Below are 19,072 nucleotides of genomic sequence, written 5' to 3'. Positions count from 1 at the left end.
CATATTGCATCTCCTCGTTCTTCCTACCAAAATGTATCAGTTCACATTTATCTGCATTAAGTTTCATCTGTCACTTGCCCACCCGTTCCACCAGCCCATGTCCTCTGAAATTAGCATTATCCTTCTTAAAATCCACTATACTTCAAGTTTATGTCATCTACAAATTTTGTCCAGGTCATTTGCATATATCAAGAGAAGCAGTGGTTCTAGTACCAATCCCTGGGGAATACCACTGAATACTTTTCTCCAGTCTTAAGGAAAATACTTCATGTCATTCAACCAACCTGGTATCCTTGCAGCCACTGTCCCTTTTATTCCATGAGCTTCACCTTTGTTGACAAGCCTATTATGTGAAACTTTATCAAACGCCTTTTGGGAGTCAGTGTACACAACATCAACCGCATTACCCTCATTAACCCTCTCCTTTAACGCATCATGAAACTCAATTAATTTGGTTAAACACATTTACTTTTAACAAATCCATACTTGATTTTCTTAATTAATCCACACTTGCCCAAATGATTGTTAACTTTGTTTCTTAAATCTTTCCCACCATTGAGGTTAAACTGACTGATCTGCAGTTGCTGGTTTTATCCTTACACCTTTTCTTTTGAACAAAGGTGCAACATTTGGAATTGTCCAGTTATTTGCCATCAGCACCTATCCACCCGCACCCCGTATCTAAAGAAGATTGAAGATTATGGCCAGTGCTTCCACAGTTTCCACCCTTACTCTCATCAGCAACCCATCCGGTCCTGCTGGCTTATCAACTTTAAGCGCAGTCGCCTTTCAATTCCCTCCTCTTGAACAATTTTTAGCTGCTTCCCCTTTCATTACGACTTTCGCAGCATCTTCTTCATTGGTAAAGACAAATGCAAAGGATTTATATCTAGTTCCTCAGTCATGCCCTTTGCCTCCAGACGTAAATCATATTTTTGGTCCCTATTGGCCCCACTCTTCCTTATAGTCTCTTTTTATTGCTCATATGTCTATGGATGACTTTTGTTTTCCTTTTTATGCTAGCAGCCAGTCTCTTCTCATACGTTCTCTTTGTCTCTCTTATTTTCTTTTTCACTTTCCTTCTGAACTCTCCATATTCAACCTGGTTCCCACTTGTATTATCAACCTGATGTCTTTCATACGCACCTTTTTTATGCTTCATCATACTCTCTATCTTTCTAATCATCCAGGGAGCTCTACTTCCCCCCTCGTGGGAATGTATCTGGATCATAACTGAGCCATCTACTCTTTAAAGAGAATACATTGTTCCTTTACCATTTTATCTGCCAGACTTTGATTCCAATTTACCTGAGACAAATACATTCTCAGCCCATTGAAATTGGCCTTTCTTCAATTAAAGATTTTATTCTAGATTGTTTCTTGTTGCATTAATGCTATTTGCATGAGTCTAAAGTCTTAATTACCTGGTATTATCTGCAGTTTAAATCTTGCTGATTTTTTCACTATTCCATTTAGTACAGCAGTGCACACATAATACCCTTCAAAATGTCTCTTCAGATTAGTGATGCTTATGCCAGTGTAGATGTCAGCAGTATAGGAGAGGTCTTTGGGCATAGGTGTTCCTTTAACTTTCTCCAGTCTGAGGTTTTTAATCATAGGGGTTGTAACTCGGCAAGGAATGACAGCTTCAGCCCCTTCTGTTCCACCAATGAACATCTGTCGCAGTGATGGATTTACAAACAAATTCTTCGAGTCTTAAAAAAAACATAGAAAATGTTAAATTTGAAAGAGAAAATGGTTTCAAAATGCTCAGGTATGTAAAGCAGCAAAGCATAAGCACTCAGGTTTCATGTCTTTCACAATGTTATCATTAAACTGTGGCTGTCAAAGTAAACATTATTCATCAGCAATATGTGAAATGTTCTCAGTGTTCCTCTTTACAGAACTATGAAAATTTTATGAATAGGTAAATTGAAAAGAAAATAAATGGTTCAGAAAGATATATTAATCACAGAGTTTTAGTTGCCAGCAGTTTCAGCTTTATATGCCATCTCCCTATGTCTGCCCTACTGTATCTCAGGATGAGCTGATGCAGTGTTGTCTGCTATGCATGCCACTCACCACACGTGGCAAATCAGCCACAGGCATGTGGAGAATTGATGTACTGCATTTTACAACCACACAGTACCGAATTGCTTTAAAGTTGCAGCAATGGATATGAGTTTGAGTGTTACTCTCTGGCTTTTATTTGTTGCTCTTCCCTAATTGAGAAAGGAAGGATCAACCATGTTGCTGTGAAACAGGAATCGCATATTGGTCAGACCGCAATTGTTTAACAGATTATAGTTCAGTTGTCAGGTTTCTAGTAACCTGGAAACTGAAAAGCTATATGTTCAATGAAACAAGAAAAACAGTAATAGGTCTATTGAAACAAGCGATTGAAAGGAATAGGGTGCTTTAAGGAGTAAAAGGAGAGGTTAAGGAAGCTGATTATGAGCCAAAGGCTTAATAAATATCTGAACACCCTGTTTGGAAGTGGCAGTTGACAGACTGTATGCAAGGCAAGACTCGTGAGTGCAGAAGATAATACATAGTGATTTGTCAATTCTTTTCCCTCCCCAAGTTTCCTAATAAGAAAATTGTGATAAAGTTGAGACAGTTTACTTTTGAAAAATCTGTTTTTTTTAATAAACTGGCACACACTATCAGAAAAAGAACACATCAGTTCACAGATTGTCATCACCCTTTAGAAAAATGGATTATTTGTGAAGAGGAATTATGCTATCGAGTGTGTCTCAATTTACTCTCTGTTGTCTCTTTCCTCCATATCTGTTCTCGGTATCTCTCTTTATGTATCTTGCTTTTCTTTCCCTCTGTCCATTTTCGTTCTTTGTTCCTTTGCCTCTGTAATAAATTCAACCCAAATGGTTGGTGGCAGGATTGGGGCAGCATTCTTTCCTCTGCTTTTGAAAGAACAAAACAAGGAAATGCTATTGGGGTTAGGCTATCCCATCTGAAGCAGTAGCGAAAGGCAGAGGACCTACTACTTGACAAAAATCAATGCACTTTCAGGTGGTTTATGTATAAAATCTTTCTTTTATTGGAAAATAAAATGCTTTAAGCCATAAGATGAAGGAAAAAAATTTTACTCAAAGGGTTGTGAATCTTTGGAATTCTCTAACCCAGTGGACTGCACATGTTTGGTCATTCATTCAAGACCAAGATGGATAAATTTTTATTGACTGAGGGGCATGAGAAAGTGGAGTTGAGGTATAAAATCAGCCATGATTTTATTAAATAGGCAGCAGGCTCAAGGGGCTGTATGGCTTACTCTGCTTTTATTTCTTATGCTTTTATGATTTAAATTCAAGCCTTTCTGCCAGTGAAAGATTTCTTCAACCAGTGAACTTTATTCGCACATGCTGTTGGCAGCAATGTAGGTTCTCTTCATCAGTATAAAAATCAGGCAGGAACAGAACATTTACGTTATTGATGCAGCAGGTTTTGTTTGTAATGTCAATGAGGGGTATGTCCAGGGTGCATAGAAGGTCACCACATAGTTTGCAAAAGAAGATGACCAGCTCCAAAAAAAAAACTGACACTATCTCCACAACTCAAATAACAATCAATGACTTAGAAACAGCCTTGAATATAGGTCATTAATTAGAGTCATTATTCTAAGGTGACTGAATACATTAAGTTATGATTTATTACATTTGATTCCATGATTTATAGGAGAGTTTGGGACATTTATCACAATTCAGATACTTTTTCTGCAATACATGGAACTTAAAAGCATTGTCCAAGGCATTAAATGAGATGGTCATGCAGGGAATGCAAAGGGACATGTCTCTTTTATAGCTTAAGTTGCCCAATATCCCTTTGCTTTTATTGTTGCCAACAACAAAAATGTAAAATATGCATTTTTTCTTGTGCTGAATCGAGAAATTTATGAAAAGGTGCATTTTATTACCTGAATAATTCTTGGTTATTGCCCAGAAAATGTGATTTTCTAACACATTTTGTGCTTTTCCGTATGTAATGTGATTCCTAGAATTACATAGAAACTTGACATTTGGTGCAACTGGTCTATGCTGGTGTTTATACTTCACAGGAGCCTCTTTCCACTCCAATTACCTTTTTCCACCCAGTCCACCCATGTCCTTCTATTCCCTTTTCCACCATGTATGTGGTCAAAATTATGAATGATTTAGCTAGAGCAAATAATGAGAAACTGTTTCCTATAGCTGAAGGGTTGATAACCACTGGGCACAGATCTAAGTTGATTGGCAACCAATAGTTAGGATTTCAAATGCACTGCCTGATAGAGTGGTGGACACAAATTCAACAACAGCCTTCATAAGGAAATTGGATAAATACTTGACGAAAACACTGCAGGGATATAGGGAAGGAGCAGGGAGTGGGACTAACTGGATCACTCTTCAGAACAGCTAGAACAGAATCAATGGGCCAAATAGGCTCCTTCTGTGATATACAGTTCTATGGTTTGATATGTGCATCAAGCCTCCCCTTAAATGCATCAATGCTATCTGCTCCTTAAAAGTTCCTCATTGTCGCCATTCTCCATATAAAATAATTCTTCTGAAATGTTACATTTGATTTGCTAGTGGATTTCTTATCTTAATTGCCTCTTGTTCTGGTCTTATCACAAGTGGCAACAGATTCTCACGTCTGCCTTATCAAACCCCTTTATAATTTTAGCAATCCTTAACAGGTCTCTTCCCCATTCCAGGGAAAAGAATTTCAACCTGTTCAATCTTTCCTGACATATGTATCCTCTCAATTCTGGTAACATTCTTGTAAATCTTTTCTGCTTCAATAATGTCCTTTCTGTAATGTGAGGACCAGAACTAGAGACAGTACCCTGAGTGTATTCAAAACAATGTTAATTTAACATTACCTCCTTACATTTGTATTCTATTCCTCTAGAAAAGAGCACTTGTACTTTGCTTGTATTCTTTACGGCTTTATCAATTTATACTGATAGTTTTGCTGAATTATGTATCTATTTGCAGATCTTTTTGCTCCTCAACTATTTAGTTTCTTATGTTCAATGAGCTTCACATTCCTCCTACCTCACAATCTGTCACATTGAATCATATTTGCCACTTATTTAATTCTGCAAGTCTTTTATGCAAGTTGCTTCAGTCCTCCATATTATTAGCTATATTACCCAATCTGGAACTATCTGAAAATTTTACACCATACCTCCAGTGTCTTAGCCCAAATCACTTATATATAGTGTAAACCAAATGTAATTTACACTGCTAGAGCTATAGATATTGTAAAATCTTAAAGCTAAATATTTGCTTTATTTGATTCCTAATTCAACCATCGTCAGAATCATCATCAGAAGATAATAGAGTGTGAGCATAATTCTCCAGGCCTACATGTGTGCTCATACCTTAGTTAAATGGGATACTTGTGGAAATAATAATGGTTGTAGGCTTATTTCCAACATGTAAAATTATTGAAATAGATGGAAATAACACAATAGTTTAATGCAAAATAGAGTGAATGTAAAGGAAACAACTTTAACTTGTATCTTTATAGCACTCAAATGTAGGAAGCCTTCCCATTGCAGTTTATATTAAGGGAGAACAAATAAACCCATTAGTTATTCCAACGCAACACTCTGCAAAAATAGAATAAAAGGAAACTAAGCCTACTGATTTTGCTGGCAACATCCACTAACACACAGTTTTATGCTGAATCTTTACAAAAAGAACATTTTAACCAATAATTGCACTTACTTAAGAGCAGATCAAAATATATACAGTGTGTTGTACTTTCAATTCCAAAAGAAGAATTCTAACATTTTCAGTCTCTGCACTTCCATATTCAGCCTTGGCTGTCAAGCATGCATATCAGAAAATTGTGTGGGCACATTTCTTAAATTTATGCACATCATGGGCTGCTCATGGGTGGGGGAAGTTGATGGACGGGTGCGTACAGACGCATTTCCCATCGGCACCCCCAATCAGAGGCACGCCGCCATTTTACGTGGGCGGGCCAATTAAGGCCCGCCCAGCGTGATGTCCACACAGAAGCGCTATGCACTCCCTATGCAGGCGGGGGGCACATGCGTACGAAAGAGCGCATTCATCTCCCTGAGGCTGAGTGCTGTACATGTAAAAAAGACAAAAATGGAAAAATAAAATTTCCCTGACATGTCCCCTCATGTGACAATGTCACATGATTTCGGACCTGTCCATAATTTTTACAAAATCTTCATTAAAATTTTTTAATGCCTACATGAAACCTCATCCTGTCCATGGATGAAGTTTCATGTTTGTTCTAGTTCCCGCCGGGGCTCCTGGCCTGCCTGCCAATCTTAAGGTTGGACGGGCAGGTCTTTAATTAATTAATTGACTCTGTCAATAGCCTCAATTGGCCATTGACAGGTCGGCGGGTGCACAACTGATTTGGCTGCGCTCCCGCCTTCCTGAAAATTGAAATCGGGCGCAGTGACATCGGGTGTTCCCCCCGACATCACAGTGTGTCATTTTATTCATCGGTGAGCATGCCCCACCCCTGCTCGCCGACTCATAAAATTCTGCCCTGTGTATCAGGAGCACTGAGCTGAAGTGAAAAATGTATGGTTAAATTCCAACAGCAAATGCCAGAGCCACCAGCACAGGATGCATGAGTCCCCACAACCCCTGTTCATGTGCAGTCACACATGGACGCAATTAATAGAAATTTATGGACAAGGCCAGCACTCAAACTTTGTGCTTATGCACAATTCCACATGTAAACTCAAGCAAATTTAGAGGCAACCTGCACTGGCTTTTACCGCTAACTGTTTAAGGCAGTAGTACTGCAGATTGGCAAATGCTGACATCAGACATGTTTGAAAGTAACAGAGACCCCTTTGAACCTCCATAAAGCACCTTGGAATATTTCTCTACATTAAAGGCATTATAATAATGCAAGTTGTAGTTGCTGTTGGTTAACTGACAGAAGATGGGTGTTCTGAAAGCCAGTAGGTAGCCACATAGTGCCTCACCTACAGTTTGACCTGCCCAATATCCTTTCAGTGATCCATAGAAACATAGAAAATAGGAGCAGGAGTAGGCCACTTGGCCCTTTAAGCCTGCTCCGCCATTCATTATGATCATGGCTGATCATCCAACTCAATAGCCTGCTCCCGCTTTCTCCCCATATCCTTCAATCCCTTTCGCCCCAAGAGCTATATCTAACTCTTTCTTGAAAACATACAATGTTTTGGCCTCAACTACTTTCTGTGGTAGCGAATTCCACAGGCTCACCACTCTCTGGGTGAAGAATTTTCTCATTTGAGTCCTAAATGGCCGACCCCGTATCCTCAGACTGTGACCCCTGGTTCTGGACTCCCCCACCATCGGGAACATCCTTCCTGCATCTACCTTGTCTAGTCCTGTTAGAATTTTATAGGTTTCTATGAGATCCCCACCTTATTCTTCGGAACTCCAGCAAATATAATCCTAAACAGCTCAATCTCTCCTCATATGTCAGTCCCACCATCCCAGGAATCAGTCTGGTAAACCTTCGCTGCACTCCCTCTATAGCAAAAACATCCTTCCTCAGATAATGACACCAAAACTGCACACAATATTGCAAGTGTGGTCTCACCAAGGCCCTGTATAATTGCAGCAAAACATCCCGGCTCCTGTACTCAAATCCTCGTGCTATGAAGGCCAACATACCATTCCTCTCTTTCAAGCTGTTCAAATAGGAGGATTTCCATTTAGAGACCCATCAGTGCCAGTGCAAAAAAATTTTTTAAATTGTTACAGAAGCTTGTAATTGCTAGTCACGATTCTGGTCAGCAATAAAAGCCTTCCTCCACCTGTTTCCAGGAATGCTTTTGTGCAAACTAATGGGAATAATGCCCGAGAGTGGCACAGAAGTAATATCCTATGTAATCATCTCATGCAGCACCATTTCCACTTCAGCAGCTTTCAAACAGGGTGCTGGCTCACTCCTTCATGTGTCGGTAGACTCCTGCCTGCATCTTTAATTTGCTTTTTGTTCATGTCAGCCTGTTACTTCATCATCTCATGCCTGTTGAGCATTAGCAAAAGCTGAAGGTTTGAGATTAATTTTGAGCTTGTCTGAAATAAAGCTTTTCAGAATATTTTTTAACCTATTGACTGGAATGTTCCAGCCCCATTGGCGTCTGGCATCATGGAAGGCAGGGGGTTGACGGGGGAGGGGGAGCAGACAATATGGCAAGGAGGCCAAAAGTTGGTTTTGCATCGTCCTGAAACCAGTTTGTGATCCTCCGCTCCACCTGTCAATGGTGGGCCACGTTTCCCACTGCCACACGTCGGGAATGTCATTTTAATACATTTGCATCTAATTATAAGCCCTGCTCACTGGAATCATCGGCCCACGTCAAATTTACAGTTCACGTTGGCATGACTTCAGAACAACATGCTTCACAACTGCCTTTGAAAGGCGTGCACCTGGTAACCAGAACTTCGAGGGGAACTTGGGAGGTGAGTGCACACAACTGTGCTCAGCGCTCACGAGCATCGCCCGTAGGGCAGCAAGGAAGAGGCACCGCGCATTCACGGGGGTCACAGACAAGTCACTATTTCCCGGATGGCTTTCAGTGCGGGTCAGGCCACAGGTTGTGGGCGCGGGGGGAGGTGTCAGGGGGATGGGGGGGTCAAGGAAGCATACAGACTGAAGGGAATACTCGAGCACATGCCAGGGGTGGGGAGGGGGACGGCAGCGCAGGCTGAGGGAAATACTCAAGCACACGCTGGGAGGGCCGGTGGGGGGGGAGGGGGGGGGGGAGGGTTGAGGGAAGCGGTCACGCATTTGGAAAAGCTTGTCAAAAGTGAGCATTCTTTCACAGGTGAGGTTGATCAGCTGCTGCTCCTATGACATGCTTGGAGTCGGGCCTCTGAAACTTTTCTCCCCACTCAAGCAAAACAAAAGCATGAAAATGCACCAGAACTTTTCACCCCAAGGGCGCAGACTGCAAATTAAGGTGCGTTTTAGTGGGCTTCAGAGCAATTGGCCAACTGGGCAAATTGTACAATCCCCTTGCGAAAGGTGGCCATGGCACAGTCACTGGTGGAGGTGCCCACAGCCCCTTGCAATAGCTTTATTAAGGTTTGGACCAGTATCCTCTTGGCTCAAGCTAACAGTGCAGCAGTGCGGGTTAGGAGAATGCCTGCCCCTTAGCTGAGAGCACAGCATGCAGCCCAACGGACAATGCTACCACCAATCAGTCAGGTGGAGTGGGGTGGAGGTGGGTGGAATTTTGAGCAGCAAATGAGCACAGTACACACTGGCATCCATGTGGTGGCCAGCAATCTCCTGCATGTGTGAAGGGGCCTTCAGACTTAACCAAGAGGGGTTCTTAGTACACCCATGCTAACCCATACATTTCTCTCTTCGATCCTGCGAGAGGATAATCTCAGAATCATGCAGCCTGGTGATTTAGCGTTATGCCTCATGGATTAAACAGACCAGAGAAGAAGAGAGGAGAGGAGGTGCCTGCCTCCCTCAGGATGAAGGGGCAGCAGGGCCTGCTGTGCACACAGCTGGTGATCCACAGTAAGTCATCACTCATAGGTGCCTCGCTAGGCCCAGGGTCTATAGATGGCAATTGTCATTCCTGCAGATGAACAAGAACCAGTGTCGCTGAAGACTGCGCATGTCCAGGGAACTGGTCAGTCATATGTGCCACCTGCTGCAGGATTTGGCGCCACGGGGACATGGAGGGCATCCACTGCCAGTGGTTGTGACAGTGACTGCAGCGCTCAATTTTCACACTGGTAGCTCCTTCCAGGACTCCACAGGTAACCTGAGTGGGATCCTAAAAGCCTCCATGCACAAGTGTATCCAGGAGGTCACGGATGCCATCTTTGCGAAGGCTCAGAACTTTGTGCATTTCACCTGGGATCAGGAAAGCCAGGAAGCAAGAGCACTAGGATTTGTGCAGATCCCAAGTTTTCCACCGGGTGCCATCGACAGCACTCACATGGCGCATCGATCTCCGTGGCAACAAGCAGTCAGCTACGTCATCCACAAGGGCTGCCACTCACTGGATGTTCAGCTGGTGTGCAACCACCACAAACACATCCACAGGTCTGCGCACAATTCCCAGGGAGTGTCCAGAGAGGCTGCAGGGATGGCTCTTCGAGGACAAGAGCTACCCACAGAGGGCGCGGTTGATGACGCCTGTGCAGTGGACTCAGACTGTAGCAGAGCGATGGTATAATGAGGCTCATGCAGCAACCCGGACTTTGGTGGAGCAAACGATAGACATTTCGAAAATGTGGTTCCGATGCCTAGACAGGTCTGGTGGAGCACTGCAATACAGTCCCCAGAAAGTGTCACAGATCACTGTCGCTTGCTGTGCTCTCCACAACCTGATGCTGCAATGGGGGGAGGACATGGCTGTGGAGGAGATGGAGGGGCTGCATGTATCCTCTGATGAGGATCACGTCGAAGGGGATGACGGTGATGAGATCCTCAAAGGCAAGGTTGCTGCAATGAGGCCATTGCGCTGGCCAGACCAGGCAGGTGCGCTCGAGAGGCCCTCATTGCCACAGGATTTGTGGGGGTGGGATGATGAGATGCAGTGAGGACGGTCCTGACAACCTCATTTTGCAGCTGTGAATGTTTCACAGCGCACACACCATCAGCTCAGTGCTCAGGCTCATGACGTGGAGATGCAGCAGAGGTCCTGAGAGTTGCTAGATTCCAGGAGGATGATAATGATATGCAGTAAGGACACTCCATTTGTCTTCTTATTGCCTCTGTGAATATCAGATTCTTGTCTGGCTGAGGGCAGCTCGCTTGCGCTCTGTGATCTAGATCAATGGAGACCCAGGCGTGAAACTTTAAATGCACCTGATCCTTTGTCCACCTTCAGCACTTGACCCCTTCAAGAGCACAGTGTCATTGGTCACAGATGCTGAAGACATGGGGGGCCTAACCCGGCCACTACCTCTTGGTGCTCCTCCGGCATCCACAGCAGAGGTGGAGGCAGCCTGCTGACTGCTACATCCTATCTGTGATGACCTTGGCAGGCATCCTCTGGAGGGCCCCGACCTAATTTCGGAGTCCTGTCATGTGGCAGTGGCACCCTCCTTGACCTTTAGAGCTGGAGATGTTGGGTTCAGAGAAGGGTTTCGGATGGGCTGGACACTCCCATAGTCATCTGGGTGGATCGCCCTGGGGTGTGCATCTGCTGATCCTCCTCTCTACGGGTGCCCAAGGGCCCCAGGCAGACTCCTTGAGGAAAAGGGGAAGCTGGAGTGAGATTGACTGTCCCCCATCTCGTGTTGTCACTGTTGGAGGCCAACTGGCATCTGCAATGGGGTTGAGCCTGAGCAGCAGTGCAGGAGCGACATCACTGGCCAAGGTCTCCATGGCTACTGCCATCCTACCAATGTTGAACTCAATGCGTTGGCATGTCAGCACTGTAACCTCAGATAGACTCTTCCGTCGAGCCTTGCAATCTGAGGAGTGCAGTGGACATCCCTTCCTGATGTTTCTGAGCTTGCCTTTGCAGCTCCAGCAACTAAGACATGACCGAGTCCACAGGCTCGTCATCTGACTCGGACTCAGCAAATTTCTGGCTTCCAGCAGTCCTCCAAGTACCGGAAATCTGGGAAGTCCTTGCCGCCACCTGCTATGGATCAGACAGTATGATGTGCTCACCGGATTGTGACCCCGGGGCTACTCTAGAACAAGGCCCCACTGTGGTGTGTCTCTCTGCACTGGTGGAGGGTGTGGATTAGCGCTGTGATGGGTCTTCAATTAGCATGTCATCAGATTCTTTTTCTGAGGTGTCTTTGGGGCTTGAGTCAAGGACCTGGCTCTTGGACCCATTCGGTTGCTTTCCAGATATGCCTGCGAAAACAAGGAGAGATAATTAGTGCATGGCAGGGGACTGCAGGGGAACTCACTCACAGCATGGTTGTCTGATGGATGTTGCACCGCTGGATGCTCACTTGGTTGAGTACTGCCAACCTCACCTTCAGCACAGGAACATTCCAGATAGTCACCGGCCAGCTAAATGACTATTTTCAAAGTCTGTGAGGACCTTGGTGTCAGGCATTCCTCCACCAGTCTGCGACCTCCCCCTTTTGTTGTGTGCCAGCTGTCCTGCATGAATACAGATGGAGAGAGTGTAAGCAGGATACCTGCTAGGCCAGATAATAAGGATGCCTGACATTTGTGGGTGCTGAGTGGTGCCATGGATGGGATGAGGAGCTGATCTGCAGGGCAGATGAAGGTGTGTATGAGAGTGTGACTGGTGATGTCCCTTGAACTGGCAGTAAGTGAGGTCCCTGTGAATGTGTGAGTTCAGAGTGATGAGAAGAGTCACTTACCCTGGCGGAACAGAGATTATTCATCCACTTTTAGCACTGGGTGGCTGTCCTCTTTTGCAGGCATTGACACTGACCACCACTGCCACCACCTTCCATGCTGGATTGGTGACCTTGTTTGCTGGTCTTCGCCCAGAGCAGGGAACTTCACGGTGGGCGCGCACTGTGTCTAGTTCATGCCTGAGGGAGGTGTTGCTAAATTTGGGGGCAGCATGTTCCTCCCTTTGACAGCCATTATTTTGCAGCAGCTTTCGATCCCTTACAGAGAGCTAGCTCTGTGCATGGGTGCCCTTTAAATATGGCGCCTGGATTACTGAAGGCCTGAGGTGACAGCGGGGCGGGCGAATCAGAGGCCACCCGGCCAGTGATCTAGCATGTTTCCAAGGACTCATTATTAATGAGGTGGGACATGCCAGGAATGGGGCGACACAGCACGAAAACCCGCTATTGCAGCCGGCGGGTAAAATGTCCTTTCTCCTGTCCGCTACTGCACTTTGTGTAAATCTGGGACGATTCTGCCCATTGTCACAATTCCCTTGAACAGTCCCCATCTCCTTAATTTCACTTCCCTGCAGTATTCTGCTTCCATCATTGTTATGCTCCCTTTACCTGTCCAATTCAGCACCTGGGTTTGTAAATAGTTGTACCAATGGTCCACCTATGAAATTTGGGTGCTATTAATGTATTACCACTCTGATAAGATTAGCATGATTTCTTCAACATTTTCAACTAACACTGGCAGACAAAAATCAACTTACTACAGCTTAATAAAAGACTGTTATTAATAGGACCTAGTTACCTTCCACAAATATGTAAAGGGAACTGTTCTCAAAAGAAATGAGATTTTGGCATACGTATCGGCCCGTGTGCTTTGGCTCTGCTGATTTGATATTGACGTGGCTTTGGTTAACGGCTTTTTTTGCACTTGATGGAGTTATCCACCTGACACCAGGCAGGTCTGTACATCCAAGACTAATGCGATCACCCTTTTTCTTAGTCAACGTGCCATTCTGTGGTTCAATCAAAGGTCCGGATACACCTGCTCAAGAAATACAAGAACATTGTTACTTCTACCAGCTCCTTAATATTCTACAGATGTTTTATTTCTGATCAGTATTTTTTTATTTCACAGATCATTAGAGAGGTACATGTAGGCAGATATTCTTCCCATAGAAACTTCTCCTTGGCTTTGATTTCAAGGGGAGGATATTCCCCTCGTCTGGCAGATACAGCCTCGGCCGCCCGCGATTGGGCCCTGACCACAATTTCATGCTGGCTGGCCAATTAATGGTGTGAATCACACACTGAAACACTCAGCGCTGCCGGGTTGGGGAGACCCTCCCTGGCTGGGAGACCGAGCGCAGAAGTCAGCACATGGGCGCAGTGCGCTCACAGAAAGCTCCCTGAAGGCACAGAGCTGCCTCAGGGAGCTGAAGATTTTCCACATTAAAATTAAAGGTTTTGAACAAAAGGGAAACATGTCCACTTCCTCACGGGGGAAAAATTTTCCCGACAACCCACCAACACTTTTAATGACGCAGAATGACGTCAGGCGGAACTCCCAACCTCACCCCGCGTCATTTGCATTTTCAAATCGACGGGCGCACAGCCGAATCAACTATGCGCCCGCCAACCTGTCAACGGCCTATTGAGGCCATTCAAAAAACAATTAAACCAATTAGTGGACTTGCCCACCCAAACTTAAGGTTGGTGGGCAGGTCGGGAGCACTGGTGGCCACCTGAAAAAGCATGAAACCTTATCCACAGGCGCGATGAGGTTTCATGACTGAAGGATTCACTCTTATGTCCATGTCCCAACCCATGTGACATTGTCACATTAGGGGACATGGATGGTAAATGAAATTTTCGAAAGAATAAATTTTTCACTTTGGGAACTGATCTCCCTGAGGCAGCACTTAGCCTCAGGGAGATTGCAGCGCTCCTTCACGCACATGCGTGAAAGAACACACATCCACATTTGGCATTCCCCACCACCCCCCCCAACACCCCAGCCGACACAGGAACCGCACAGCGCTTCCGTGCAGACATCACGCTGGGCGGGCCTTAATTGGCCCGCCCATGATAAGTGGCGGCGCACCCCCAATCGGGGGCGCAGGTTGGAAGGCTGTCTGTTCAAGCCCGCTCCCGCACTTCTCCCCCGACGGCGGGAAAACATTGCCCATCAGCAGGGACGTGTTAGAAATTAGATTTTTAAATTTCTAATTTATTTTTAATTAACATCGGAAACCTCATCCCGCCTGTGGATGAGGTTTCCTCAAAAATCCAAAGGCTGCTTTGCCTTTTTCCCCACCCACCAACCATAAGGTCGAGTACGTGCCCGCATGCCAAGGTGAAAGTTCAGCCCCATGTGCTATTTCCAAACAGTTTCTTAATATACTGAGCAATGTATAGTCATGACTAACATTATGTGATCAGTGCTGATAAATGGTTTTGCTTTCCACACGATATTTAAGCATTTACGTCATTAACATTTTGTTATGGCAGTCTTGCCACAATGTTTTTTTTTAAACATTATAATACTCAGTTGAGGATTACAGTTTCCTTTTCTTTTGGTTTATGCAAACGTAATGTACAAACCATTACAAATGTCTTATGCACAACAACACTAACCTAGTTTAGCTATTTACAGTGGTTCAAATCTTTCTGCTGGCACATTTTGAAACCTGTAATTGGCAACAATAGTACATACAGCTAAAGGCTAGCTAACATTTGATTCTGATTGCTGTGAAAAGATAGGGTTGCTTTTAAATCAGGACCGAATCAGGGTTGTGGGGGTTGAAGTTGGTGGAGAACTGTCCAGCCAGATGTTAAATCCTAGGTCTCATGCCCTCACACTTGACTCCTGCCGACAGCTGGAGGAAATGATGTTACTCTAAGCAGACACAAGTCAAAATAAGTGAAAGGTCGGGCTGCCACTAGGATGGAAAAGGTCCCCAGCAAGGTAAGTGGCATTTGGAAGCAGGGGAGCAGTTTGGTAATTGCACAAGTGAGGGAGGTGGTGTGTGGAATGAGGATGGCTGGAGCTGGGGTTGGGGGGCGGGTGGGGGGAGAAAGTATCCTGCTCCTCCTGGACTACTTTAAAAATTAAGCTTTAAAAATTATGATCGAAGTACTTACCTGGGCCTGAGAGGTTTTTGTTGCATGGGATCATAGTTGGGCCCTTGGTCAAAATGGCATATGTACACCATTGATGACATTGCGATGTGCAATTGTCATTTATATTAAACCTATTCTCCTCTGGGGCGAGCTCATGGCTGAAGACAAGTACAAATGGTAAGGCCCAGGAATGCCACATGAATTTCCTACCATCTTATCTCCCCAAGTCTTAACATATTGTTCCCGCCAAGCAAGGTCGGAGGGTTTTAAATCAACACTGATAAGGAGCATTTACTTGTTAAAATAAAGACTAATGAATACAGCGGTAACTTTTGATTCCCTGGGAGCAGGCAATGTATCTACAAGTGGCTTATTAACACTGTTCACATTAGTACAGAGTAGGACATCAATAGAACTTCATGCCTAAACCTGAAGTAGCTAACCAAGCATGCTACACATTCAATTCTGGCACGTCATGCTTTGCTTGATATTATGTACAATACAAATGTCTATTTCTGTTCTTCAATTGTTGAAAATTAGAAAGCATAAGATGGGAAAGGTCACTTGGCTCTCAAACCTACCTAACCCACAAATAAAGTTCAATTTATCCTAACATGAACTTGACCCTGAGTATTTCATTTGCTGAGGGAAAGTTCAGCATAAATACTTCCTGATCTTCAAAGGTTAACTCCATAATAACTATTCATCCCACATCTTCACTGTCTTCAACTTCATTTCAGTCCATAATGTTGTCACTAGGATTTCCTAAAGGCTACGAAACATGACATTTTTTTTACTGCGTCCAATTAAGCAGAGAAGAGCAGCCAACAAAAAGCAAATCTAGATTTTGCCCTTCCAAATATGGAGCATGCGCAGCGAAAATAATTTGAGCTGTGTAATGCAAGTACTGATGGTTGCAAGTCCATCACGAGTTGTGGTTGGTGGGAGCAATTTGAGGTAATAAATTAAGAGCATCGTGCAACATTAACGCAGAATGACTTAAGCATGTTTTTTCTTATGGAGGATCAGTACCAAAATGCTAAATATGTCTGATGACATTGCTGCTGTACATATTCATATACCCTTTAATCCTGCTCTTAAGTGGATATTTGGACAGAAATTATATGTTTACATTAATGTTGTGAGTCCTAACTGTCCCATTATAGTGTACACTATTTTAAATCTTATGAACTACATTCAGTGCAGCCCATGTTGCAATATAGCTGAAAATATAAACAAATACACACTCAACAATTGTTGTTGCAGTGAGGAAATGATGGAATAGGTTACTGGTGTTAAGATGAAGACAGCAGGAACCGTATAACTCAGTTTTGCTCACAGTTCTTAAGGGGCCCATTAACCATTGTACAGACCTAAGTTTTGAACTGCCACACCTCTATGTGAAGTACCATTTGAAACATTTTGTGAGACTATTGCACTTTTGAACACACTCTATCATCACACCTAAGCTACATAGCACATTTTTCTTGAAGTTGGAGGTAGCAGAAAGAAGCAACAAACAGAGGCTGATATATCGAGGCTGAGCAGGTCCTATGGAATCGAGGAATATCTCAGTGGGATCAGCAATTGTGGATGCAGAGAGAAGTTCTGGTCCACAATGTAAGCATCATCACTCAATGTTTCTTCAATTTCTTGGCTCTGTTGTTTGTAGCACAGTAAAGGCATGTGACTGTCAGTGACCTTTTTCCAGAAGACATGCAGAAAGCTGTTTCTGTGATTAATTACCAGACAAAGAGGAATTGACTATAAATCTCTTGCATTAGAATTTATGCAGCATGTTGCCCAATTTCCCTCAAAACTTTGGCAGAAGATCAGTGGAAACCCCAGGGAGGTGATGTAGAAACAGCATAAACCACTGTTGACGGCTAGCCTGGAGGTTTTTGGGCAATCATTTGTCAAGGTTAGAGCCGGCACTCAGGAGAAATATCATAGAAGTTTCAGTTCATGTAAAGAAAGAACTTGCATTTATATAATTACCTTTCATGAACTTAGGGCATCCTAGTATACTTTATAATGTAAAGCCTTTGAAGTATGGTCATTGTTGCAATGTAGGGAAACATGGCAGCCAATTTGCACACAAGGCTTTACATACAATAATGAGATAAACGACCAGATCATCTGTTCTATAGGTTGAGGCATAAATATTGGCACGGGAGAACTTTCTTGCTTTTCTTCATATAAACGCATGCATTATGTCATGTTCTTCTGAGAATAAAGACAGGTCTTGATTTAAAGTCTCATCTAAAAGACAGCCCTCCAATATGGCAGCTCTCCTTCAGTGCTGCAATGATGCAGCAGTTTAGAATGCACACTCAATTACTAGAATTGGCCTTGAAAGCACAACTTACTAATTGTAACAAAACAGCTCCTGCTGAGCCAAAGTTGGCACCTGGGCCATGGAATTGGAATGAAGAGACCTAACATATACCTTGGTGTCATCTATAATATCCTGCACTCAAGGGAACTCCATCACCAATGAAAATTGAGAGTCCTGTCCAACAGCACCTCCTTTCCACAGGAAAAGTGATGAAGAAGTTGTCCCTTGCAAACATAACAGTTTGTGAGTTGCTTCACACAGGTGTGTGTTCCACACTGCCTGATGTGGCAGATATCCCTTGAGCCAGATTAGAAGAATACAGCAACATGAAATCTTCATACTATGATAGCTTTTCAATCTATTGGGAGAATTGTCCTTTTTCCAGATGTTGTCTGCAACATGTCCTGCAGCAGACAGTACTACTCTGTAGCAGTTATTGTTGTGAAGTGGAAGCAACAAAGACCTCTGATGGTGTGGAGTGGTCAAGAAATACAGATCCCAGGATTAATGGCAGACCAAATATCCTGTGTCATTAAACTTAACCATGTTTGGCCCCTTGTGGATTTTTCTTCCGCTTCAAAATCATGCTGTCAACTCCCGAAGGAATACCCATCCTTATCACTTTATATGGTGACTCTACTGGCAACGGCAGCACAGATTAAAGAAAGCATTGACAGGAAGAACAATACAAACACACGAATTAGGAGCAGGAGCAGGTCACTCGGCCCCTCAAGACTGCTCCGCCATTCAATAAGATCATGGCTGATATTAATGTAACCTCAATCCTACATCCCTGCCTACCCCCGATAACCTTTAACACCCTTGTCAATCAAGAATCTGTCTAGGTCTACCTTAAAAATATTCAAAGACTCTGCTTCCATCGCCTTTTGGAGGAAGAGAGTTCCAAAGACTTACAAAACCCTCAGAGAAAAAAATTCTCCTCATCTCTGTCTTAAATGAGGGACCCCTTATTTTTAAAGTGATCCCTAGTTCTAAATTCTCTCACAAGAGGAAACATCCTCTCCACATCCAACCTGTCAAGGCCCCTCAGGATCTTAAAGATTTCAATTAAGCTGCCTCCTATTCTTCTGAATTCCGGTGGATACAAGCCTAACCTGTCCAGCCTTTCCTCATAAGACAACCCGTCCATTCCTGATATTAGTCTAGTATACCTTCTCTGAATTGCTTCTAATGCATTTGCATTTTTCTTTAAATAAGGAGACCAGTACTGTACACAATACTCCAGATGGCAGTGTACTGAGCAAAACCAACAAATGCCTGCAGCAAATGGCAC

The 19,072-nt window shown here is 43.9% G+C and overlaps 1 protein-coding gene across 2 annotated transcripts in view; it reads right to left on the bottom strand.

The window, feature by feature from the left end:
• Positions 1-19,072, bottom strand: part of LOC121283956 (mast/stem cell growth factor receptor Kit-like) — a 128,210-nt gene that overhangs the window by 80,966 nt on the left and 28,172 nt on the right. For both annotated transcript variants that reach the window (XM_041198777.1, XM_041198787.1), the window contains exons 2-3: positions 13,123-13,362; positions 1,425-1,715 (exon numbers count right to left, since the gene is read on the bottom strand). In XM_041198777.1, the coding sequence (XP_041054711.1) occupies positions 1,425-1,715; positions 13,123-13,362 (531 nt within the window). The remainder of the gene's footprint in view (positions 1-1,424; positions 1,716-13,122; positions 13,363-19,072) is intronic.

Source organism: Carcharodon carcharias, chromosome 1 (genome assembly GCF_017639515.1).
Source record: "Carcharodon carcharias isolate sCarCar2 chromosome 1, sCarCar2.pri, whole genome shotgun sequence".
Lineage (NCBI taxonomy): Eukaryota > Metazoa > Chordata > Chondrichthyes > Lamniformes > Lamnidae > Carcharodon > Carcharodon carcharias.
This window is presented reverse-complemented; position numbering and strand designations above follow the sequence as displayed.